We start from the raw sequence: 21,619 nt of genomic DNA, 5'->3' as shown, positions 1-21,619 counted from the left end.
TAATGGGACACAAGACAGAAGGACTGGGAAGGGAAATGCTGGTGTTTTAGCATGTAGTCAGGAAACATACAACTATGCTGATGTGTAGAAGACCCGGGGATGGCGCTTCTTGAAAAGTGCTGGGATCACCAGTGTTACTGTGTGTGTGTGTGTGTGTGTGTGTGTGTGTGTGTGTCAAGCTTGACATGATGCGGTTGTCTAAGAGAGTATATTTACACAGGTGTGTGTGAACCTCCACACACACACTGCATCCATATGCATTTTCAACCTCATTCCCAAAGGTGAGCTCAGATAAAGTCGACCTTGAACATTGAACAGCTCCTACCTGTAAAATGTGGCTGCCCAGGTGAGGTTCGAAGATCTCCGAAGCGATGGCGCTGGGACTCCTCCTTCGCTGGGTGCCGATAGCTAAACACACACACGCACACACAAACGCACATACGTACACACACACAAGGAGAGAGAAAGCACAGGACAGGACAGAAGAAGACCGGTGAGACTCAGACACATTGATACGAGCAAAGCTACACACACACACAAATATGCATTCACACACACACACACACACACACACACACACACACACACACACACACTCACAGTAACGTTTATACAGCCTAGCGTGACAAACACACATGGCACAGGACAAAAGGAACCAGTGAGGTCAGCTCTGCAGAACAGTCTTTAAACAGTGTGACGAGTTAGCATTGTTAGCTCTCCTCACTGAAACCAATGGGAACCATTAGCTTTATGCTAATATGGTTTTACCATACTGTATCCTAAGGTTTACGTGAGGAGCTAATAATGCAAACAGGTTTAATTTAGTGAATTCAACCAGTGTATTTTCATGCAATTGCAGGTTAATTCCAGTTGAACTTAACATGTGGAGGTTCTGTAGACAGACAGTGGGTTCACCACTAGAGGTGAGTCCTTCAAATTACAGTGAGCTCTTAGCTGATCAGTTCATGGATAATTTCACAGAAAACCTGAATTGATGTCTTCAACAACATGATGCCATTGTCATGAGAATTGCTTAAGAAGTGAGAAGCCTACAGTTTACGCATTGTTATATAACCATTTCAACATTTTACAGTATTCAGTGTCTCAGGGAAAAGTCATTTCTTGTGAGTCAGTATTTCCACAAAGAGAACAAGGAGAAGTACTAAGGTAGCATCTACTGTTTTTTAAGCCCACTTTAGATGAAACCTCACACAAGGTCCAATGACTGGGTGCCAGCCTACCGCTCCAAGTACATAGTATTCGCTGTGGCATGCAGGGGACCCTGTGAAACAGCGTAGCTGAGTATACCTTCTGAATGTACGTATGTGACTTATTTACACGTGTATGCCCTACATGTTCTCATCTAAAGTCATCACATGTCGCTGCTTTGTCAGTGGACTTTCACATCTACATATTACGTGCTAGGTATCCTCCTGTATCTGCTGTTGATGTTCCAGGATGCCACAACCCAACGCCAGGACATCAACAAAAGCACATGATAAGGTTAAGGTTACAAAAGCACGTGGTTTGGTTTAGAAAACATTATGCTTTGGCTCAACATTCATACAGGAAGCAAAAACCGGGCTTTCGGGTAAAAGTCCTGGATTTGTTGGATCCACCGACCACCCCTCCGGCCCACGCTATAGAGACCCTCCAGCTCCTTAAATACATTGTTACAGACAGTGTTTCAACCTGATGCCATCCAGCAGCACATCATGCTGCCGTGAGGTGCCATCAGGCCAACAGGCGCCCTATCATAACACCATGAAAGGTTATGTCTGACCGCGTTACAAGCTGACACTGCCCAGTGGTGTATCATACCACTCCCAAAGGTAGCTTTGGAATCAAGTGTCTGATGCCAAAAAGAATGACAAAGCAGCAGTATTTGATGACTTCGGAATGAGAACAGGCTGGTATGTCCACCCTGTGTTAATCTGTTTTCACTCAGAGCTGTTGGCTGATTTGAAGTTGTTACAGTTGCTAAAGGGAAAGTTTGCCCATTTTCAACCAGCTCTGTCTTCGTAGTGTGGACAGTGTGTGCAGCACATGTAACTGAATGGTGTTTGATTTCCCTACATGCCACAAGTGCCTGGAGCTCCTTGCTTATCCACTGGCAGGGGGTCTACTGGACATTTGCCACACACTGCCCACACTGTGTTGACACAGAGCTGGTTGAAATTAAATTATTTTGTACTTTAACATTAGCGTTCATATTTCACAAAGACAGACCTTCAGTGGCAGGCCGCCTTTGACTCGCCGGATCAGCAAACTTTTTGGCCTTGTAGTCTCGAGCAGTGGGGAAGGAGACGGATGGACTATGGGATACATCCATGGATATGTCAGTCTCTACCAATGATGCTGATCAGCAGTAGGATGGCAGCCAATCAAAGGCCTTTGATGTCAGGCTGCCTGTTTTTGTAACGCAGAAGTGAGCGTGGTTTCATTTAAAGTGGGTTTGGAAAATGATATACGCACTCTGGTATACATTAAAAGTTCCCAACAGCCCTCTAAAAGAGAAAAGATTCACATGAACTTTTCTGCTGTGGTTTCAGTCTGGTTAAATTCCAGCCTTTCACACTACTTGATCAGTGTTGGGGAGAGTTTGTGGTCATGGTGAAAAGAAACCAAACACCAAACCAAAAATCAAACTCTGAAACAAAGTTGTTCCCATCTGTACGATCACATTGAGACTACACAGAAAAGACAGATGTAGAGTTCTTGAGAAGAGACTGGGAGGCAGTGGGATGTAGTTAGCAGGAGGCTCTGACCACATTATCAGCTCTAAAACTGTGATGCTTTGATCACCTGTCCAGTGTTTACATAGTCCACAAATATTTCTAAAACAAATGATGGCTGAGCAGCTGAAGATTAGTCCCTGTTCCTCTGTGGTCAAGCCTGAGAGGCGAGTCTAAAGGCAAGGATACCAAAAACCGGCATGTCTCTCTCTGTCTTATTATATTCTCTCTTCCTTTTTGTTTCTCGATATCCTTTTTATTATTCTCATCTTTCTATCCATCACTGCTCATCTCTGGAGAGAGGGAGAGAGAAAGAGACAGTGAGAGGCAGACGAGAGAGGAAAAAGAGAAAGAGAGAAATGTTTTATAGCTTTCTAAAATTTCTCCCTGAGGGCAAAACTCTCTCTACAGAGAAAAACAGAAAGTACAACAGCCAGAGAGACAGAGAGAGGGAGAGAGGAGGCGATGTGAAAAATCTGCCCTCAGGTTAAACTGTCTCTCTCTTTCCCAAAAGAAGACAGAGCCAGAGCGTGAGAGACAGACAGGAAGAGAATTTGAATTTTTAAAAACGTCCCTTTATCACCAGTTTTCTATCACATACTGTACATCTACATCATTCAGCCGTAAAAATAGGTCACAAACTCAAAAAGAGAAAGACACAGACAGAAAGTACAGCAAACATGTTGCCATGAACACAACACTGAATCTGTTGAGTGCTCCACCCGTCTCTAAAACTCTGACGCAGGCTGAAAGCAATCCTACCAATACTGACTTCAGGCCAACTGGCTGTTGATATGGTTCCTTCCTGTCTTCTATACAGACAACACTGCTTCCCACACCCAATTTTAAACCATTCAGAACAACATGTTCAGAGCCTGAAAAGTTGGTTCCCAGCTGGAATCAAAAAGTTGCAAGCTGTCTTTGACCTGAAGTGCGAACCATGACAACATCAGTAGGCGTGTATTATTCTAAAGGTTGGAAAGAGAGGATAGAGAAGTCAACGACAGAGAGAGAGAAAGACGTGAGAAATCATCAGTGAAAAGAGTGTAAAGTGGACTCATTAATAGTTGTACTTGTTTATGGATGAACTAGAATTACCGTCTCGCAGTTATAAGCCTCCGTAAATCAGTCAAGTTGCACTCACAGTTAACATCCATGTCTCTGAAAACAGACTTCCACTTAAACTTTAAAAATCTACAGAAATCATTGTTAATACCAAACTGGACGTTTGTGCCAAATTTGAAAAAAGTCCCTCAAGGTGTTCTTGAGATATCCCATTACAAGAATGAGACAGACAAGGTCACAGTGACCTTGTCCTTTGACCTATATCCACCAAAATCTAACCCTTCCATCGTAAAGTCAAAGTGGACATTTGTACTGAATTAAAAAAAAATCCCTCAAGGCATTCTTGAGATATTACGTTCACAAGATGAACAACCGAAAAACATAATGCCTCTGGTCACTGCTTTCGACGGCGTGAACGTTTGAGGTTTGGTATTTGAAAAAAATTGGCAGTAGGTATTGGAGAGTTATCCAATATTGATTTTATTGCCTGGCAACAGATTAGCACCAGACAAGATCGCTGATACCTGCCGATTTTGCAGGTGATTGCATTACGTAGCATTGTGTTATGAAGACGTCTATACTGACGCCGTCCAGCGTTGTTATACACCGACACTGCCCGGCAACTTATCAAACAGCTGCAATAGGACGCCTTTTTTTCATCAGTGTCTGACGCCAAAATCACTGATCAAGTGGCGGTATATGACGACTTTGGAATGAGAACGGGTTGCCCTGGTAGCAAAAGTCGCGGACGTGGAACCACCAAATTAACTGTGGAAAACAAAATGCAGCGTGTCCTGTGTTGCTGGAAGGTGCTAGGCTCTGAGGAAAACTGAAAGCGTCTTTGCAACTTTGCAAAAGAAAACCAGCGACATGAACAAATAAAAGTCGGCCAGTATGAGACAGAAAGACAGTGTATGAGCCAGGCAGTGAGACGGTTTGAGACAGAGAGACAGTTCGGACAGTGAGGCAGATTGGGATAATGAGACGGTTTGTGACAGTGAGACAGTTTAAGACAGTGAGACGGTTTCAAACAGTGAGACCATTTCGGACAGTAAGACAGTTTGAAATAGACAGTTTGAGACAGACTGTTTGAGATAGTGAGACAGTTTTGGACAGAGGGGCATTAAAGCTCACTAAAAGAGAGATTTTTCTGCCCTGAGGTAATTTTCTCCTCTCTACACAACCTCCGTCCTCGTCTCCCTGCAGACCTCATTACACTGAATTTAAACACACAGTCTCGCTCTCTCACTCTCTCTCTCTCTCTCACACACACACACACACACCCCTCCTGTCATTTCTTTTTTTTGGTGGAGGGGGGTAATGTAGCTGAATTAGGCTCAATTAATGATGTAATGAAAAGCTCTTGTGAAGGAGAGCCCTCTAAAAAGGGGCGAGGAGAGAGAAGACAAAGGACAGAGGGGGTGATGGAGCTCAGGGAGGACGGATCGAGGAGCCGGAGCTCATGGGAATATTTGTGCAAAAAAAATGTTGTGTTTTAAATTTGATAATCTACAGTGAGCCGTGTGGACTCAAACACTTTTTACAGTGAAGAAAGGAAAACAGAATCAAAACCTTAATCTGATCACAGTCATTAAATCGTAAATCCATCTAACAAAACAACTGTGAGGACAGTTATTAACTGAAATATCAGAGACACGTTTATAGTAAAGAAACTAGAGTTACCGCCCCGTGGTTGTTTAAATCCATGTCAGTGAAAACATGGATGCTTCACACACAGAAGATCTATACAATCAGCACAGTGTCAAGATTAGAGTCACCAATTCAGTATCTGACCAAATGTCTCCCCTTCTGTTCCTGAGATATGATGTTAAAACATGATGATGTCACAGTCAAGCTGACCTTTGACCTTTTGACCTCCATTATTTTATCCTCTTAGAAATTTGTGTCAAGTTTTGTCATAATTAGTGTATGAATTCTTGAGTTATGGCCAAAAACATGTTTTGTGAGGTCACAGTGACCTTGACCTTTGACTCACGGCCACAAAAAGCTAATCATATACTTCAGTTTAAGTGGACGTTTGTGTGAAATTTAAGTAAATTCCCTTCAGGTGTTGTTGAAATATCATGTTTGCAAGACTGCCGCAGATGCAAGATCACAGCAACATTGACCTTTAACCACCAAAATCTAATCACTTCAAAGAGTAATCTCAACAGTTAATTGCTAAGTCCAAGTCAACGTTTGTGCCAAATTTGAGGAAATTCCCTTGGGGTACTCTTGAGATATCATGTTTACAAGAATGAGACGGACGAGGTCTCACAGACTTGACCACTGACCTATGACCACCAAAATCATCATTGAGTCAAAGTGAATGTTTGTGCCAAATTTAAAGAAATTCTCGTAAGCTGTTCTTGAGATATCCCGCCTATGAGGATGAGATGGATACAAGGTCACAGTGACCTCGACCTTTTACCCCTGACCACCAAAATTGGATCAGTCCATCCTCAAGTCCAAGTGAATGTTTGTGTCATATTTAAAGACATAAAAAGATATCACATTCACGAGAATGAGACAGACAAGGTCATAGTGACCTTGACCTTTGAGCGCCAAAAACAAATCACTTGATGGTTGAGTCCAAATGGACATTTGTGCCTAACAGAAGAAATTCTCTTAAGGCATTCTTGAGATATCGTGGAGAAGAAGATGGAGGAGCAGCCGAGGAAGAAAAAGGTATGGAGACTGTGAGGATGACGAAGATGAGGAAAATCTGTGAGGAAGGAGAAAGAGGAGGAGAAACAGAGGGAGCTGGGGAAGGACAAGGTGATAGAGAGAGGGAGAAGAGGAGGAAAAGGAAAAGGAAGGTGGGATGTGATGAAGAGGAATAACAGGAAGTAACCCTTGTTTTTGCAGAATGGTTAAGTTTCATGATGTGATGAGGAGTTTCTTCTTCACTGAAGAAGTTCGGAGTAGAAGTCAACCTAAAAGTAGCCCACCAACAGCTCTGATTGGTCCCTGTCTGTCACATGACCCTGCAGGTCACAGCGGTCTCTTCAGTGTCTCCCGAGGACGAAGATCAACACATGAAGGCCGGAGAATAACAATGACAACCTCCCTCCCTCCTCTTCCTCCCTGGTTTGGCCTCGCTGCAAGTAAACAAGTTCTGTGTGTGTGTGTGTGTGTGTGTGTGTATTTTAGCTAGCCCCCTCCAGCGATGCTCTGAGCGTTTAGCCATCAGTGTGTGTGTGTACGTCTGTGTGAGCGTGTTCATGTTGTTGTTTGTCTGCAGCGAGACCCCTGAACCTGCAGCACACACACTCCTGGGAGACGTGGTTACAAAGACCTGATCCTGCAGGACGAGTGCAACACACGCACGCACGCACACACACACACACACACGTACTTCCTGTTTTAATAATAATAATAAATACAGACAGAGGGCAGAGGAAAGAGGAGGAGAGAGATCAAAATATGATTACTTTTTATTTTCACTTGTATTCATTTATTCCTTTTATTTTATTTCTTTAATCATTTTGTTTTTGTTTTTTTGTTTATTTCTTTATTATTTTGTTTTAATTGAATTGAATGAAGGGGAGACAGAGGAAGTGATGGAAGAAAAGGAGAGGAGAGGTGAGGAGATAAAAGGAGAGGAAGAAATGAGAAAAACATGAAAGGAAAGGAAAGGAAAGGAAAGGAAAGGAAAGGAAAGGGGAAACAAGGAAGGAAAGAGGAGAGATTAGAATGAAGAGAGAAGAGGAATCAAGATAAGAATAAATGAGAAGAAGAGGAGAGGAGGAGGTAAGGAGAGGAAAGGAAAGAGGGCAGTGGAAAAGGAAGTGGAGGAAGGAGGAAATGAAAGAGGAGAGGGGAAACAAGGACAGGAGGCAATAAGAAAAACAGGACAGGAAAGGAAAGGAGAGGAGAGGAGAGGAGAGGAGAGGAGAGGAGAGGAGAGGAGAGGAGAGGAGAGGAGGCAATGAGGAAAAACAGGAGGAAACAGGAAAGGAAAGGATGCTGGAGGCAAGGACAAAGGGAAAAAGGAAGTGGGGAATAATAAAACAGGTGAAGATAAATAATTTCAAAATAAAGGAGAGAATATGGAATTAATATTCTTTAAAATAGAAACAAAAGAGAGGGTGTGCAAGTAAAATATTATTATTATTATTATTATTATTATAACAAAATAAAATATTTTCAAGTCAAGAAAAAAATCAAATTGCAGGAATGAATCTGAGAAAAAAAAGTGTGAGGTAGAAGCACAAAGTCATAAAGAAATAAAAGTCTATGACCCAAACTTCTTGAAAATATTTTAAAAAGTGTGTCTGTGAGAGAGAGTGTGCGTAGGTGTTTGTTTGTTTGTTTGTTTGTTTGTGTGTCTGTCCATCTTATTGGAAAGTCAATTTAACTTTGGTCTCTCAAAGTCAAACATTACTGCTGTTGTTAATTTATTTTCTTGTTTAATATGAAACTGGCAACAAACCAGCGATCGCCTCTGTGCGTGTGTGTGTGTGTGTGTGTGTGTGTGTGTTAGTGAAATATCATATAGGTGTGTATTAGAGATGGAAAAGTATTTGTGTGTGTGTGAGAGAGAAGAGGGGGACTGGTACTGTTACACAAATTGCCAATTCAATTAGCGGTAGGTGTAAGAACACTGGAGAGAGAAGAGTGTGTGTGTGTGTGTGTGTGTGTGTGTGTGTGTGTGTGTGTGTGTGTGTGTGAGGGCAGCCATTTTGGCAGAATGTCAGAGCCAATTTATCAAGACCTAACAAAGGACTTCAGGGATGAAGAGAGAGGAGGAAGGAGGGAGGATTGAAGGGAAGGTGGGACATAGGGAGGAAGTGAGGGATCACTGTGGGAAGGAAACATCGACAGGTTGATAGAAGGAAGGAAGGAATTATTGAAGGAAAGAAAAAGACTGCAGCAACGAGATTTAAAGGCGCCCTGAGGAGGTTTTGACCACATGCAGCGCTGCAGAGCAACGTTTGTATCACACACACATTCCCGCTGATGTGGACACGCACCCAAACACAACAACAGGAGGAATGCAGCAGCTAAAGGCACGAGAGAAGAAGAACTACTCGCTGGCAGACATGATATAAACACTGCTGGTTCCAAAATCAGCTTTGCAAATGTTTAATGAGGAAGGAAACATCCAACATGTCTGTTAGACCTCACTGTGAACGTAAGCAGAACGTTTGCTTGTTAACATTAAAATCCACAGGGTGGACTTCAGCTCAGAGCAGAAAAGTGCTCCACATCATCTCCGCTTTTTTCCCCATTGTCCAATGGGATGATTTGAGAGGCAGGCCCTCTGTGGTGGTCATGACAACAAGTTTACAGTTGGTAAACAATGGAGGGGAAACTGGTGGTAGTGGTTGCTGGATACCCAGAGCTATACGACCTGATGACAGACAGCAGGTTGTCAAACTGCCCCTGAGTCATCCTAAAATATGCCTGTAAACGTCCATGATGGAGGAGAAGCTCCTGGACCAACTGGTGGTACTCCCCATGATCCAGCCTCTTTTTTAGGGTCTCATGTACCCACACAGATCTCTGTTTATCTGCTGACAGCCTCTCACCCTCAACCACAGCTACAGACAGTACCCTCTGCATGTCGAGCACGGTCTTACTCCAACTTCGTCGAAATCTGGCGCTTGGGCAGTAAATTGCAGCGTCAGACACTAACCAAAAAAAGCTGCCCTTTAACAACAGCGTGATAGGCGGCCGGTTGCTGTTATAGTTTAACAGCGCTCAGTGGTGTCAGGGGGAAACAGGGCGGGACAAGAATGAAAGTTAAGGTGGCGAAAGTCTGAGGAGAGCGGGCGGGATTGGTGGTGAATGGGTCCAACAACTACAAACTATCACCCGGGAGAGCGGTGTTCGCATCCAATAAGATCATAAAGCCAAACCCTGTTGTTTTTTTCCTAAACCCAAACTCAAATGATGTGCCATGTGCCTTGAGATTTTGGTTTGTCCTTTGGTGTGTCCTGGGCACAGAAAGTTTAGAAACCACTGGTGGAGACAAACATGGTCGTTTTGGTTGGTTGGTAATTTATCTCGGAGTATGGACAGTAAACTGCAGAGCATGCTTCACTTTCTCAGTAGGGTCAGTGATAGAAACCCTCAGTGACAGATTGTGTTGAGTTATAGAAGCAGGTGAAACAGAGGCTAAACAGGAAGTGATGTCAGGACGTCAGCTGTCTCTACTGCATGAAGAGACAAAAGACAGGAGGGGATGAATGACAGAAGGAAGGAAGAGAAGAGAGGGCTAGTTTTTACAAAATGGCTGTCACACACACACACACACACACACACACACACACGCAGCCCCACAGAGCTGTTTAAAAAGTCATCAGCAGTGGAGACATTTGTTTTAATTAGTATCTTTTTAAAGGAGTCGTTCAACCACTTTAACTTTTCATGACCAGTTCTGCTTAATAATCCATGTTCTCTCTTTGCTCCATCATCAAACTTTAACCGTCTGACTCGCCCGCCGTAACAACCTCTCACACACAGCCACTCTCTAAATTGTGGCTCTTCAAAGAAAAAAGGAGTGAATAAATGAATGAATGAATGAACAGTTCATTATCAAAGATCATCCTGATAAATTATTGGGGACTGCCCATTGTTTCGACCGCTCATGATTCTGAAACCCCAGGAGTCCGAAAAATATACCGTTTGCTAATTATAATGGCGTCATCTGACCTTCCTGCTGTGGCGAAGTCATGACCCGCCCTACTCTGCCTCTGATTGACTAGTATTCATTGCCGTTGTTGGTTCGGCTGATTGGCTGCAACCTATGAGGCTGAAAAATGAAGCCAATTCAGAAGTGCCAAAAACTGTAGTTCCTCTAATGTCCACTTGAGGCTGGCTCCAACAGCGAGTCAATCCCAACAGACCCACATGTTAAACTTTGCAGCAGAAATAAACATGTTTACAGCCTGGTACAAAAAATAGTTTTAATCGCTATTGCTAATTTCATCCTTCATGAGAACTGTACGAGGAATGGATTTTGAAATATGTCACCTATTTACATTTTGTTAAGGCATAAAGTTACACATAATAAAAGGGGAGTTGGGGTATTTTTCAACCTGGACCCTGTTTTCTCATGTGTTTGTGCATCTGTGTCTCATGGGAACAAAGATTTTTTAAATTGGCCCAATATTAAGAGACAGATGCAGCTGGCAGCGAGGTAACAGGCTGCTATGAAACCACTATGGACTGGTGCATACCGTCAACTTACATCCATTAAAAGTTCTTGTTTTCGCCTGTTTTGTGTCCAAGTCTTATTAAAGGAGAAGTCTCATTCAGACTTCTTACAGACTTTTTCACATTGTCGAATTCAGCTAAACATTCAGCCATGACAGTGGCTCTTTAGTTAAGAAGTTAGATACGCTTCCTGTACCCGAACATGACAAACTATTACCAGCACACCTCTCTCCATATCTCACTAATATTTCCACTGTTTGTCCACTGTCAGTGACTTCTGGCATCAGACACCATCCAATAAAGCGGCCTGTCATGTTGGCATTTTACGTTATTGTTTAGCGGGACCTGGTAGCATTTGGGTGAAATGCGGTGGGGCAAGAACTAAAGTTAAGCTGGTGGAAGTCAAAGTAAGGTGGGCGGGAGTGGTGGTGGATGGCTCCAACAACCACAGAGCTTCACCTGGGACGCCAGTGTTCACTTCCTGTAAGACTGTAAAGCCAAACACTGGTCTTATATCCTAAACCCAACCATGTGTGTGTGTTGTTGAAAGAAAAAAAAAAAACATCAATTTGCGGTGTTGTACTGACGTAGTGCTTTTATTTTGAAAGAGACTGTATGCAAACTGTACATTTCCTGTGAAAACAGAAGTGTATTTTGAAAACAGACAATGCATGTAACAGGCTGAAGTTGACACGGCGTCCCAGAACGTCAACAACCAACACACCCAGGGTACCTTGGACGTCATATGTGGACGTGGAAAGGCCATGACCAAACGTGGACATGTGACGAGGTCACAGTGAAAGTATGTCACCACAGCTCCACCCTCTGATCCAAATAAGGTCACTTCTGGCTCCAACAATCCAAGATGGCTGCAGCCAAAATACCAAACTTAAGGCTTTAAAACGGGAGTCCACAAACTAATGTGTGATGTCGTCACTGTAGCTATGTCCATTATTTTACAGTCTATGGCTCAGGCAGGAGGGGTGAGGTTGGTAGGATGAGAATATCAGCCAACAAACTGATGTTTCATCGTTGAACATGCTTTTTGCCTCCTTATTTTCTCGCTCTCATTAATATCTTTACACATGTCTAACTGCATCACCACTCTGCCTATTTAACACCAAAGGTCTCTGGTAACAACTGTGGTATTAAACGTCAGCGTGCAGCAGACTGAGTGTTAGAGTGCAGCTCCGTCTCCCTCTCTGTTACACATTACAAAGTTTACAGCTCGTCACATAAATGAGAGGCAGTCAGCCTAAAGGAGACTCTTTCCTCCTCAAATGAGATGTTTGGGCCGATTAACTCTGGCAGAGTCGCTCCACTAAACCTGCATCATTTCTCTGTTTAAACTCCTTCACTGATACTTTTACTGTGCGGCGCCGAGATGTTTTACAGTGTAACAGCCCGCAGGCCTCAGAACAAGAGGTGGCAGTTTAAATACACACGTTATGATGGTACACAGGGGTTTATGTTTGCAGTGTTATAGCAGTATATGCATTTTTTTCTGCTTTTGTTGTTGCTATTTAACTTTAAGTTTTCACTGTTTATCTTCTGTAAAGCACCTGAAATCATTGATTTTGAGAAGTAACAGTAAAAGTAACTTTACTATTATTATTCTTCACAAAGTGTCAGGATGGGATGGGATTAATTTTGCATTTAAAGTACATTAAAAGCTTTAAATTCTATTGTTAGATCACAGATTATCTTGATTTTGAAACCATGTACTTTTCAAGAAAAACATGTTGTCCTAAACCGGACACCCAGAGGTGTTGAACGTGTTTACAGGCAGGACTGAGCAGAATGTTACATTTCTACAACAGGAGGAGACAGAGATAAAAACAAACCCTTCCTCGGAGTCGGACCGCCGCTTTCAGACTCAGTAACATCAGCAAATGAGCGGCGAATTGCTCGGTAATTTTCCGCTCGTGTTGAATAATTCAGCAGTTATCGTTCAATGATCAGACTTAACTGGAAATCAGAGCAGGGGGTGAATGAGTGTGTGTGTCGGAGAGGAAACAACACAAAGATGTTAGGGTGATGCAGATGAGGTCATAATGAAGACGAGGTCACAGTCAGCTGAGAGGGTCACTTTGTTCGTAATCTCATCAGGTTACCTTTGTTTTCTACTGATAAGTGTTTAGAGACTGAAGCTGAAAGATGTTTTATTTCTCTTCTTTTTTTCTCTTTCACTTTTGGACGTTGAAGCTCTGATTATCAACTGACTGACGAAGCAGCACAATCTGTGTTAAAATATTCTAAACTCAAGGTTCACTTACTCAGTTTCTCTGGAGGTTTTCAACTGTCATCATAAGCAGAACATCAGTCACATAATAACACGTGTTCATATAGACACATACTGTAAAGGTGATAATCATGACACCTTAGCAAGCTCAATTATCTGGATAAGACCATGGGACATGGCTGAAAGTTGGTAAGTGAACCTTGAGTTTAGAATATTTTACCACAGATGTAAAGCACAGGTCTTTGTTTTCAAGGTCAAGACTGGTTTGTACGTTCTTTAGCCCCTTTTACACTGCCAGATTTTCTGCGAATGTTGGGCCGTTTTGCTGCCAAGCTGAGAGCGTTTAGACACACAGAGCTGGATTGGCGAGTTGATCCGAGGTGCCCAATTTTCCACCTCGTAGGGTAGACATATTGGCAGAACACTTTTGGTTTAAACAGAACAAGGCGCCTTTCCACCACGGGAGGAGCTGTTGAAGACTTGTGGGAGGAGCTGTTGATGATGCTGCACGTGCGAGCCACTGGCGGTGGATAAACAGAAAACAGCAGGAATGAGCAGCTAGTAGCAAGAGGGAAACGCAAACCTGAAAGACACTGTAAAGATGAGCAACTGGGGAGACAAGGAATTGTGCGTCCTCCTTGTCCTCGCAAACGAAGAGGCCATTAACCGTCAGATGACGGGGACGGTGAAGGACGGGCCGACTTACGAGAGAATCGCCGAAGGACTGACCAGCCGCGGCTTCCCTCCCACGTCACTGTTTACGTCACACGCTGAGCTACACGTTTTGTTACTTGCTCACGCCCCCCATTGCCCCGAAAAAGGCACATTCTGTATAAACAAAAGTAGGTAGGCGGCATTTTGCTGCACTCCCTGATTTTGTTTTTATACTGCCAATGCTGAAAGAAGACTGATTGGACTTTCCTGCAAATGTGCACAATTCCTATCTAAAAAGGGCTTATGATTCTCCATCCAACCATCCATCCATTTTCATCCGCTTATTTGAAGCCGCTCCTCCACAGCTCCACCCTCTTGTTCAAATGCTCCAAAGAGCCAAGAAAGCAACGACCAAAAAATGCCAAATTCAAGGCATTAAAACAGGAGTCCACAAACCAATGGGTGATGTCACACCCACCCTCACGCCTTACTTGGACTGTCACCACCTTACATTGTTGTCCTGCTGCATTTGCTCTTGATGCCACAGGGTGCCATTAAACTATAACAGCGACCGGCTGAAAGGACGGCTTTTTACGTCCATCTGACGCCGCAGGTCACTGACCAAGTGGCGTTTTTTGACGACTTCAGAGTGAGAGCAGGTTGTTCTGATACAACTTGGATTCCTATTGGTCGCCTCTTCCCTAAGCAACCTGATTAAGACTTCCTGTACTGTCTCAATCTACCAACGACACACACACACACACACTGTCTCTCTTCAGTTATGTCTTCACTGTCTCCTCTTTCGGCTGTTTTCTATGCTGAAGTCCATCGCTTCTCTCCCTCTCTATGATATCCCTCTGCTGTCGCTTCCAGACCTCGACACACACACACACACACCTTCCTGTGTGTGTGTGTGTGTGTGTGTGTGTATAATCATCTCTGCTGTCTCTCCACTTGGCTGAGTGCCAGCTGGTGTGTGTTGGAGTCAAGGACAAAAGAGGACAGAGAGAGAGAGAGAGGTAAAGCAACAGAGTGACAACATGGAGAAAGACAAATGGGGACAGAGGAGGACAGAGAGACAGATGAGGGGACAGACAGCGAGATGGGAGTGATGGTAAGAGAGAAAAACACACTGACAGAGACTGAGAGGTGAGACAACACATCTGTAGCTGTGACGTGCTCTAAGCTGAGCTCATGTTTATTTAGTGAATTTTCTAATTTGTCAGAAAACTGCTTTTACATTTACAGAAAACGGAACCTGCCTCAGAGGTATACATCTTTAAATTAGACACAAACACCATCATTACATGTTAAATTTGAGTGTCCTCCTCACAGTACAGAGAGGGGACACCTCAGACTCATAACTCTGATGATGAAGTATTTTTAGTTTTATGATTCAGTGTTTTGGCACATCCACCCTTCAACAGGAAAAAAGCCAAAAACTTTAAACTGAATCCACTTTTATACGTCAGTAAATTATATGTACAGTCACCTTTTTATGCTGATTACTTCCTCGGCTTTTACTAGGAAAAAATCAAGCAGGTGTGGGATAAAGATTTGTCCTCAGACCAGCTGCATCAGATCTTTACTCACACTGGTTATTTTTTCAATGAGTAAATACTTCCATCACAAGTCCGTCCAGAATTCAAAGACCAGTAGTGACATGATATGTAACTCTCATACATTGCTGTAATTTGAAAAGAGAGAGGTGTAACCAGGTTTGCAGTGATGTTTTCATTTGTTTCACAGCAAACAGAAGCATATGAATACACCGCCAGAATACGAAGGAAATATAAACCCTCATGTCACATTGCCACATCTCTCATCACTCATCTCTCACACATGTTACAAACAGGACTGAACGAAATCAGCTGTCTTTACCTCATCATCACATGACTTCATAGACAACTTTTAGGACTGTGAAATTTGGACACATTATGTTCAGTATGTAAACTGTGTGAATAGATTCATCTCACATCAGGAATTATATCTGATCGGTCACTGAGCACCAAAATAATAAACGCTGGGACAATCACAAACCATGTGGATATATTTGCTGATGTATTATTGATTACAAAGGGAGCAAAACACAACCCCAACACCAGAAAAAATGTTGACATTGTACGTTACTACAAACCATAGCTACATTACGTTTTTACATTATTATGTGGCGGATATGTTGAAACTTAACGTTTCTTTATGTTTCAACGACTCTGTTATGTGTGGTGATGTTTAGGTGCAAAAAAACCTTGGTTTTCGTGAGGAACAGATCATGTTTTGGCTTAAAGTACCCAGTTTTTATGGCACTATTTTGACAGGAAAAGCAGCATTGTCTCAGTGAAAAAAATGCTTTTCATGGCACGATCCCGACAGGAAAAAAGCAAGGTCTTGGCACTGTTAGGGAAGGAAATGCAGCTATGTCTTTGTAAAAAAACCCGGCTCTTTTGGTACTATCCCGGCAGGAAACGCAGCAATATCTTTGTATAAAGCAACCACTCTTTTTGGCACTATCCCGGGAGCTAACGCAGCGATGTCTCAGTAAAACGTAACCACCTTTTGTGCCACTATCTAAGCAAGAAACGCAGAGCAAAGTCTTGATAAAAAAAACAACCACTTGTCATGGCACTATCCAAGCAGGAAATGTAGTGATGTCTCAGTAAAAAACAATGGCTCTTTTGGTATTATCCCGGCAGGAAAGGCAGCAATATCTTTGTATAAAACAACTACTTTTAGTGCCACTATTTAAGCAAGAAACGCAGTGATATTTTGGTAAAAAACAACCGCTTTTCATGGCACTATCCCAGCAGGAAACGGAGCGATGTCTCAGTAGAAAACAACACCAAAAAACACAAACAGTTTCATCGTTTATTGGTCTTGAACAGTGGTCTGCACCTTGTGTCACGTCATTCACCATGCCCTCCACCTCCAGATGACAAATCAGCTCGTATACAACTGCACCATAGTAACACTGACATGATATATATAAGATGTGTAAATGTTGTGTATTGGTGGTTTGCAGGAACACACAATACCAACATTTTCTTCTGGTGCCTGCCAATGATTTTACAATGCTTGAAAGGGACAGATGGATTAAACTGGTTTTCACTGATAGTTAGCACTGTGTAGAAGAAACATCTTGTATCAACATTTGTGAATATAAGTGTGATGATGGCTCCATTAGCAACGGCTAAACCAAGAAAAGCCCACTCAGAGACTTGAAGCTTCAACGCCGTTTCCACACGTGTCCAAAAAAAAAACGTTTTAACGTCTTTTGAAAAGTTCCTCACATCGTCTCTGAAAAAAAAAAGTGAATTCAGATTCAAAGTTTGACTTTGACATAAAAGCGCAGTGGGAATAAAATGTGAATGTAAAAGTTGAGCGGAGTAAATGTGGGCGGTTGTGTTTGTGTTCGGTGACAAACTGCTGTGTGAATGTGTGTGTGACACTGAGGGAGAGGAGACAGACATGACCGTCAGGCTGCAGCGTGTGTGTGTGTGTGTGTGTCAATCCAAAGCCTCACGAGATTTGAGGCTTCTCTTGTGTCTGAATTTGTCAGAGTACATGATCGGCTTCTCTCTCTCTCTCTCCCACACACACACACACACACACACACACACAGCGAGGGTTCAGTGAGGCAGGAAGGTATTGGCACTGAGGGAATACAAGGAGCAGACAGTAATTAGGAACCAGCCTACTGTACCATACACACACACACACACGTACACACACAGAAGCTAGATATGTTCTTGGGCGCACACACACACACACACACACACACACACACAGTGTAATTAGGTAGGGGCCCTGACGCCCCAGTGGTGAACTGAACAAGCCCCTGAATACCCGCACTGGGAACGGCTGAACACCATAATACGTGGGAAAAGGGCGTGAACACACACACACACACACACACAGACACACACGTACGTTAATTAAGTGGCAGCCTACTGTGCGTGAAGGGAACAAGGCGGTGGACGGCCGCAGTGGGAGTGTACGTGGACCAGCAGCAGTCTGGATTAACACGAGACGACCTGCCAGCGCTGAACACCACCGCTCCGCTCAGTCACTGCTTTTTCTTCCTCTTTTCTCTCTCAACATTCAGCCGCTTCGTTCTCATTAAACTCCACCTCACAGAAACATACGTGTTCATGTCTGCAAGCAAATTATTCTTTAATTTGAATGTCTCATTTTAACGCGGGGTTAAAGATCTCCTTCATATCAGTCCTCCATCTACAGATATCACTTTATAGAAGCCTGATAAATCATTCATCACTTTCAATCAGCTCACTGTCAGATCCTGGATCAGGGTGTCACCTAGGAGACCACCAACAGTCGTCACACACTGACATCATGCATGAAACATTTTTATGTCACATTATGATGCGTAACAAACACACTTATTTTAAACTGAAACATCTTTCGGGTTAACGGCAACTGTGTCACATCCCCCTTTCCACCAACACTGAACAGGTTCTGATCTGGTTCCCACACCCAATTTTGAACCATTCAGATCATGGTTTGGAACTCCAAAAAATGGTTTTCAGCTGGAACCAAAAAAACAAATATGTGCCATTACAGAACAGAAGTTTGCAGGTAATCAGTGCAACTCGCCATCTTGCTCCTGATGATTACGGTTTACTTCTGTCGCACACTGTGCAATATCCATTGATGACGCAGGTTGGTTCACCAAATAGTGCCAAAGTGGCATCAGTTTAAAACCTCTTGTACTCCACCCCCATTTTGTAGCGAAAACGCCTAAAATGACATACCCAAATTAAAATGACTGTAGCCTCTGAACCGCTCTGACTACATGCATGCATGAGGTCTTGCCAGAAAGAAAACTCCCTGAAGTTTCTTGTGAAAGTGTTAGAAACACTCTAGGTGATACAGAGACAGAGTAATGGGCCTCTGAAGTCAGTAAAAAGTTGCCTAAAAAAAAAAAAAAAAAGTGGTTCATGATGAATAACTGTCTGTGGCTTCATCTGAGCAGGTAAATGACACTGTGGGGCTGTAGGCACACTATCAATGAACACTTGTTTCAAATTTGAAGAAGACTGCTCAAAGTATGACCATTCTACAGTGTTTTTACCATGAAAAGATCCAGGCGGAGCTCCAAATGACAAGTCGGTCACTCTGCTTCAAAACAGTACTATCAGTGATCAAACAACACTCAGCCAGCTTCAAACATTGTACCTTATTGAAATCAGGTGTGATTATGATAGCTGATGTTGTTTATGACACAGAAACACCATAAAATATCACCAAATAAAGCCATATGAAATGTGAAAGTTATGATCCCACTTTCTAGACGGTGTATCTCAGCCAAAAATAGTGGTAGGAGTGAGACTCTTACCTTTTATAAAAGATCTAAGTCCCCACTAGCGGTTCTGCATAAGGTCGCAAGTAATCCTTTAACTTTTCCTGTCGAAAAACGATTTTGGACTTTATGTGTTTAGGCTGCTCTGGTGCAAAATCCATAAGAAATAAAACAAAAACGATGTTATTTTTGTAAAGTTGAGAGCTTCCTAAATCCGGCAATACCAAACATCACATGGTTTGATGACGTAGTGCGCCTGGGAGATACCATTTAACAGAGGAGGGGGGGAGCGAGGACGTCGGCGTCCGGGCAGAGTTAGAGAGGTTAAGAACCAGAGCTAATCTGGTGGAAAAGGGGTGACAGAAACGCTAAAAGATGGCCTGTATGTCGCTATCAGACGCTGACGGGAGTGATGCCACTAACAAAATCTTATTGCAATAGCTAGGTTTCAACCAGTAGAGGGCAGTCACTATGTAAATTCATAATGCATGTTAATGTTGTAGTCCAACAATTTTAGGTACTTTGTATAGTACTGGGTAGGTAAGTAGTATAGTACTTCATCATAGCAGCATATTGAATATGTTCAACCCTCTGAACTCCACCTGACTTGGGTGGGACTTAGCACTTACAGTAAGTTATCAATAACTCACAAAGCACAAGTCCGGCTGCATCACTACATGCAAAGCGAGTGCTTCACTACATTTACCAGCCGTGAATAAGCATCTGCAATTCGTCTCACCTGTTCCTTTTTTCTTATCAGTCAGCCAGTTTATTTACTTGTTAGTAGCTTCATCAGTTTATGACACTTGCCACCTTCCTTCAGTATCCTCCACCAGTTCACTGGTGACAAAACAAAACACAAAATGAAGCCCTGCAAATACTGATTTGGACGTTGAATACCATGGCAACGACTGAAGCTTTGAAGCACGATTCTAACAGAGCTAACGGTGTTATTTTATTATATCTGTACAGCAAATAGCGGTTTGTTGCAACATTAATGTTCTGAATGTCACATACAGAAACTTTAAATGAAGTATTTAAGTAGTTTCCAGATATAAAAGAGGTTCCTCTCTGACCACAAACATAAAAACGCAGTTATTTCTTTATTTTCTTTGCTCATTTTATTTAAGCTACTACAGTTCAAATTTTTGTTGTAAATTTAATCTTTATTCATAATTTCTGAGATGTCGTCCCAACGAATGGACGACACTGGATTAATTTACCTGTCCGATCATGGTGTGGGTGTTTCACATGTTTTCCCTCCCTGACAGACACTTTGGGATGAGACACTGAAACAGAGACAGCCTGAGATGCTAAATATCGGCGTATCGTCGTCTGTCACAGTCTTCAGCTGTCCTGTCAGCGTATTTGGAGGCTGTGGCTGGTAAAGCAGATGAAGTGAGCAGACTGCTTGCTGCTCTCCTCGGTGTTAATCTGCTGTTAATTTGTCTGGACTGTAACATGAGACGGAGTGAGCTGCAGGAGTTTAGTGTGAAGCTGTTAGTCATTAATTTAACAGACACAGAGGTGAACGAGGCCACATGTCTCCATTATTCTCTGTCACACTGTCACCACACATAATAACTGCACGGCAGGGCTCAGCTTCTGTGTGTGTGTGCGTGTGTGTGTTGGAATGTGTGTCTATTTGAATATATTTCTATATAATCACTTCTATAGCTGCGCTGCCAAAAGACTTTGTTGTGTTAGATTTTTAAGTGTTCCTTCCTTGTTTACAGCAAAATATAGTCTCTTTTATCTCGTCCTCCCTTTGCTTATTGTATCTTAATTATAATGATACACATCAAAGTTGAATATCATGATGGATCTGAAGGCCTGCTGGTGGCCTCTAGAGGCTACACTGGTCATTACATCCCATAATACAGCAGTGACAGACAGAACAAACAGCATAATGACAGCGATGGAGCTAAAAAGAGCAGGAAATGAGCTCGTTCTCTGTTAGCAGCAGCTTTAAACAAGATGTGGACAAAAAAATAAACTTGTAAATAATTTTCACAAAATGTAATGCTTTATAATTAAGACTAAAAAAGTTTACAGCTCTGTGAGGCAGGTTCTACCATTGGAGGAGTTTTTCCTTATCTGCTGTGAGAGTCTAAGGACTGAGGGATGTCGTGTGCTGTAAAGCCTCTGAGGCAAACTGTGATTTGTGATATTGGGTGTAAGTTAATATTTAAAACTAAAACTGAACTGAATTGCTTCAACAGCAACAGTCTGATATTCCTATATTCCTAGCAGTGGTCTGCTAATTAGAGCAGATAGTGAATTGCGTACAGATTGCGTATTTTGGCACAAACGCTCTGTTGTTCACTAACAACATTTTTGAGACTTGCCAGGTACATTAATTAGTGTAAGAGAAGATTTATTTTCAAGTAAGTCTTGTTTTTCTCCGTTCATTATTTTGCAGCTACATAATTTGATGTAAAC

At 42.6% G+C, this 21,619-nt stretch overlaps 1 protein-coding gene across 1 annotated transcript in view; it reads right to left on the bottom strand.

The window, feature by feature from the left end:
* Positions 1-21,619, bottom strand: part of LOC126401106 (neuronal PAS domain-containing protein 3) — a 453,646-nt gene that overhangs the window by 194,525 nt on the left and 237,502 nt on the right. The window contains exon 4 of the mRNA XM_050062200.1: positions 326-408. Coding sequence (XP_049918157.1) covers positions 326-408 — 83 coding nt within the window. The remainder of the gene's footprint in view (positions 1-325; positions 409-21,619) is intronic.

This window comes from Epinephelus moara, chromosome 14 (assembly GCF_006386435.1).
Source record: "Epinephelus moara isolate mb chromosome 14, YSFRI_EMoa_1.0, whole genome shotgun sequence".
Taxonomy (NCBI): Eukaryota; Metazoa; Chordata; class Actinopteri; order Perciformes; family Serranidae; genus Epinephelus; species Epinephelus moara.
Note: the sequence above shows the minus strand (reverse complement) of the source record. Positions and strands in the feature narration are given on the sequence as shown.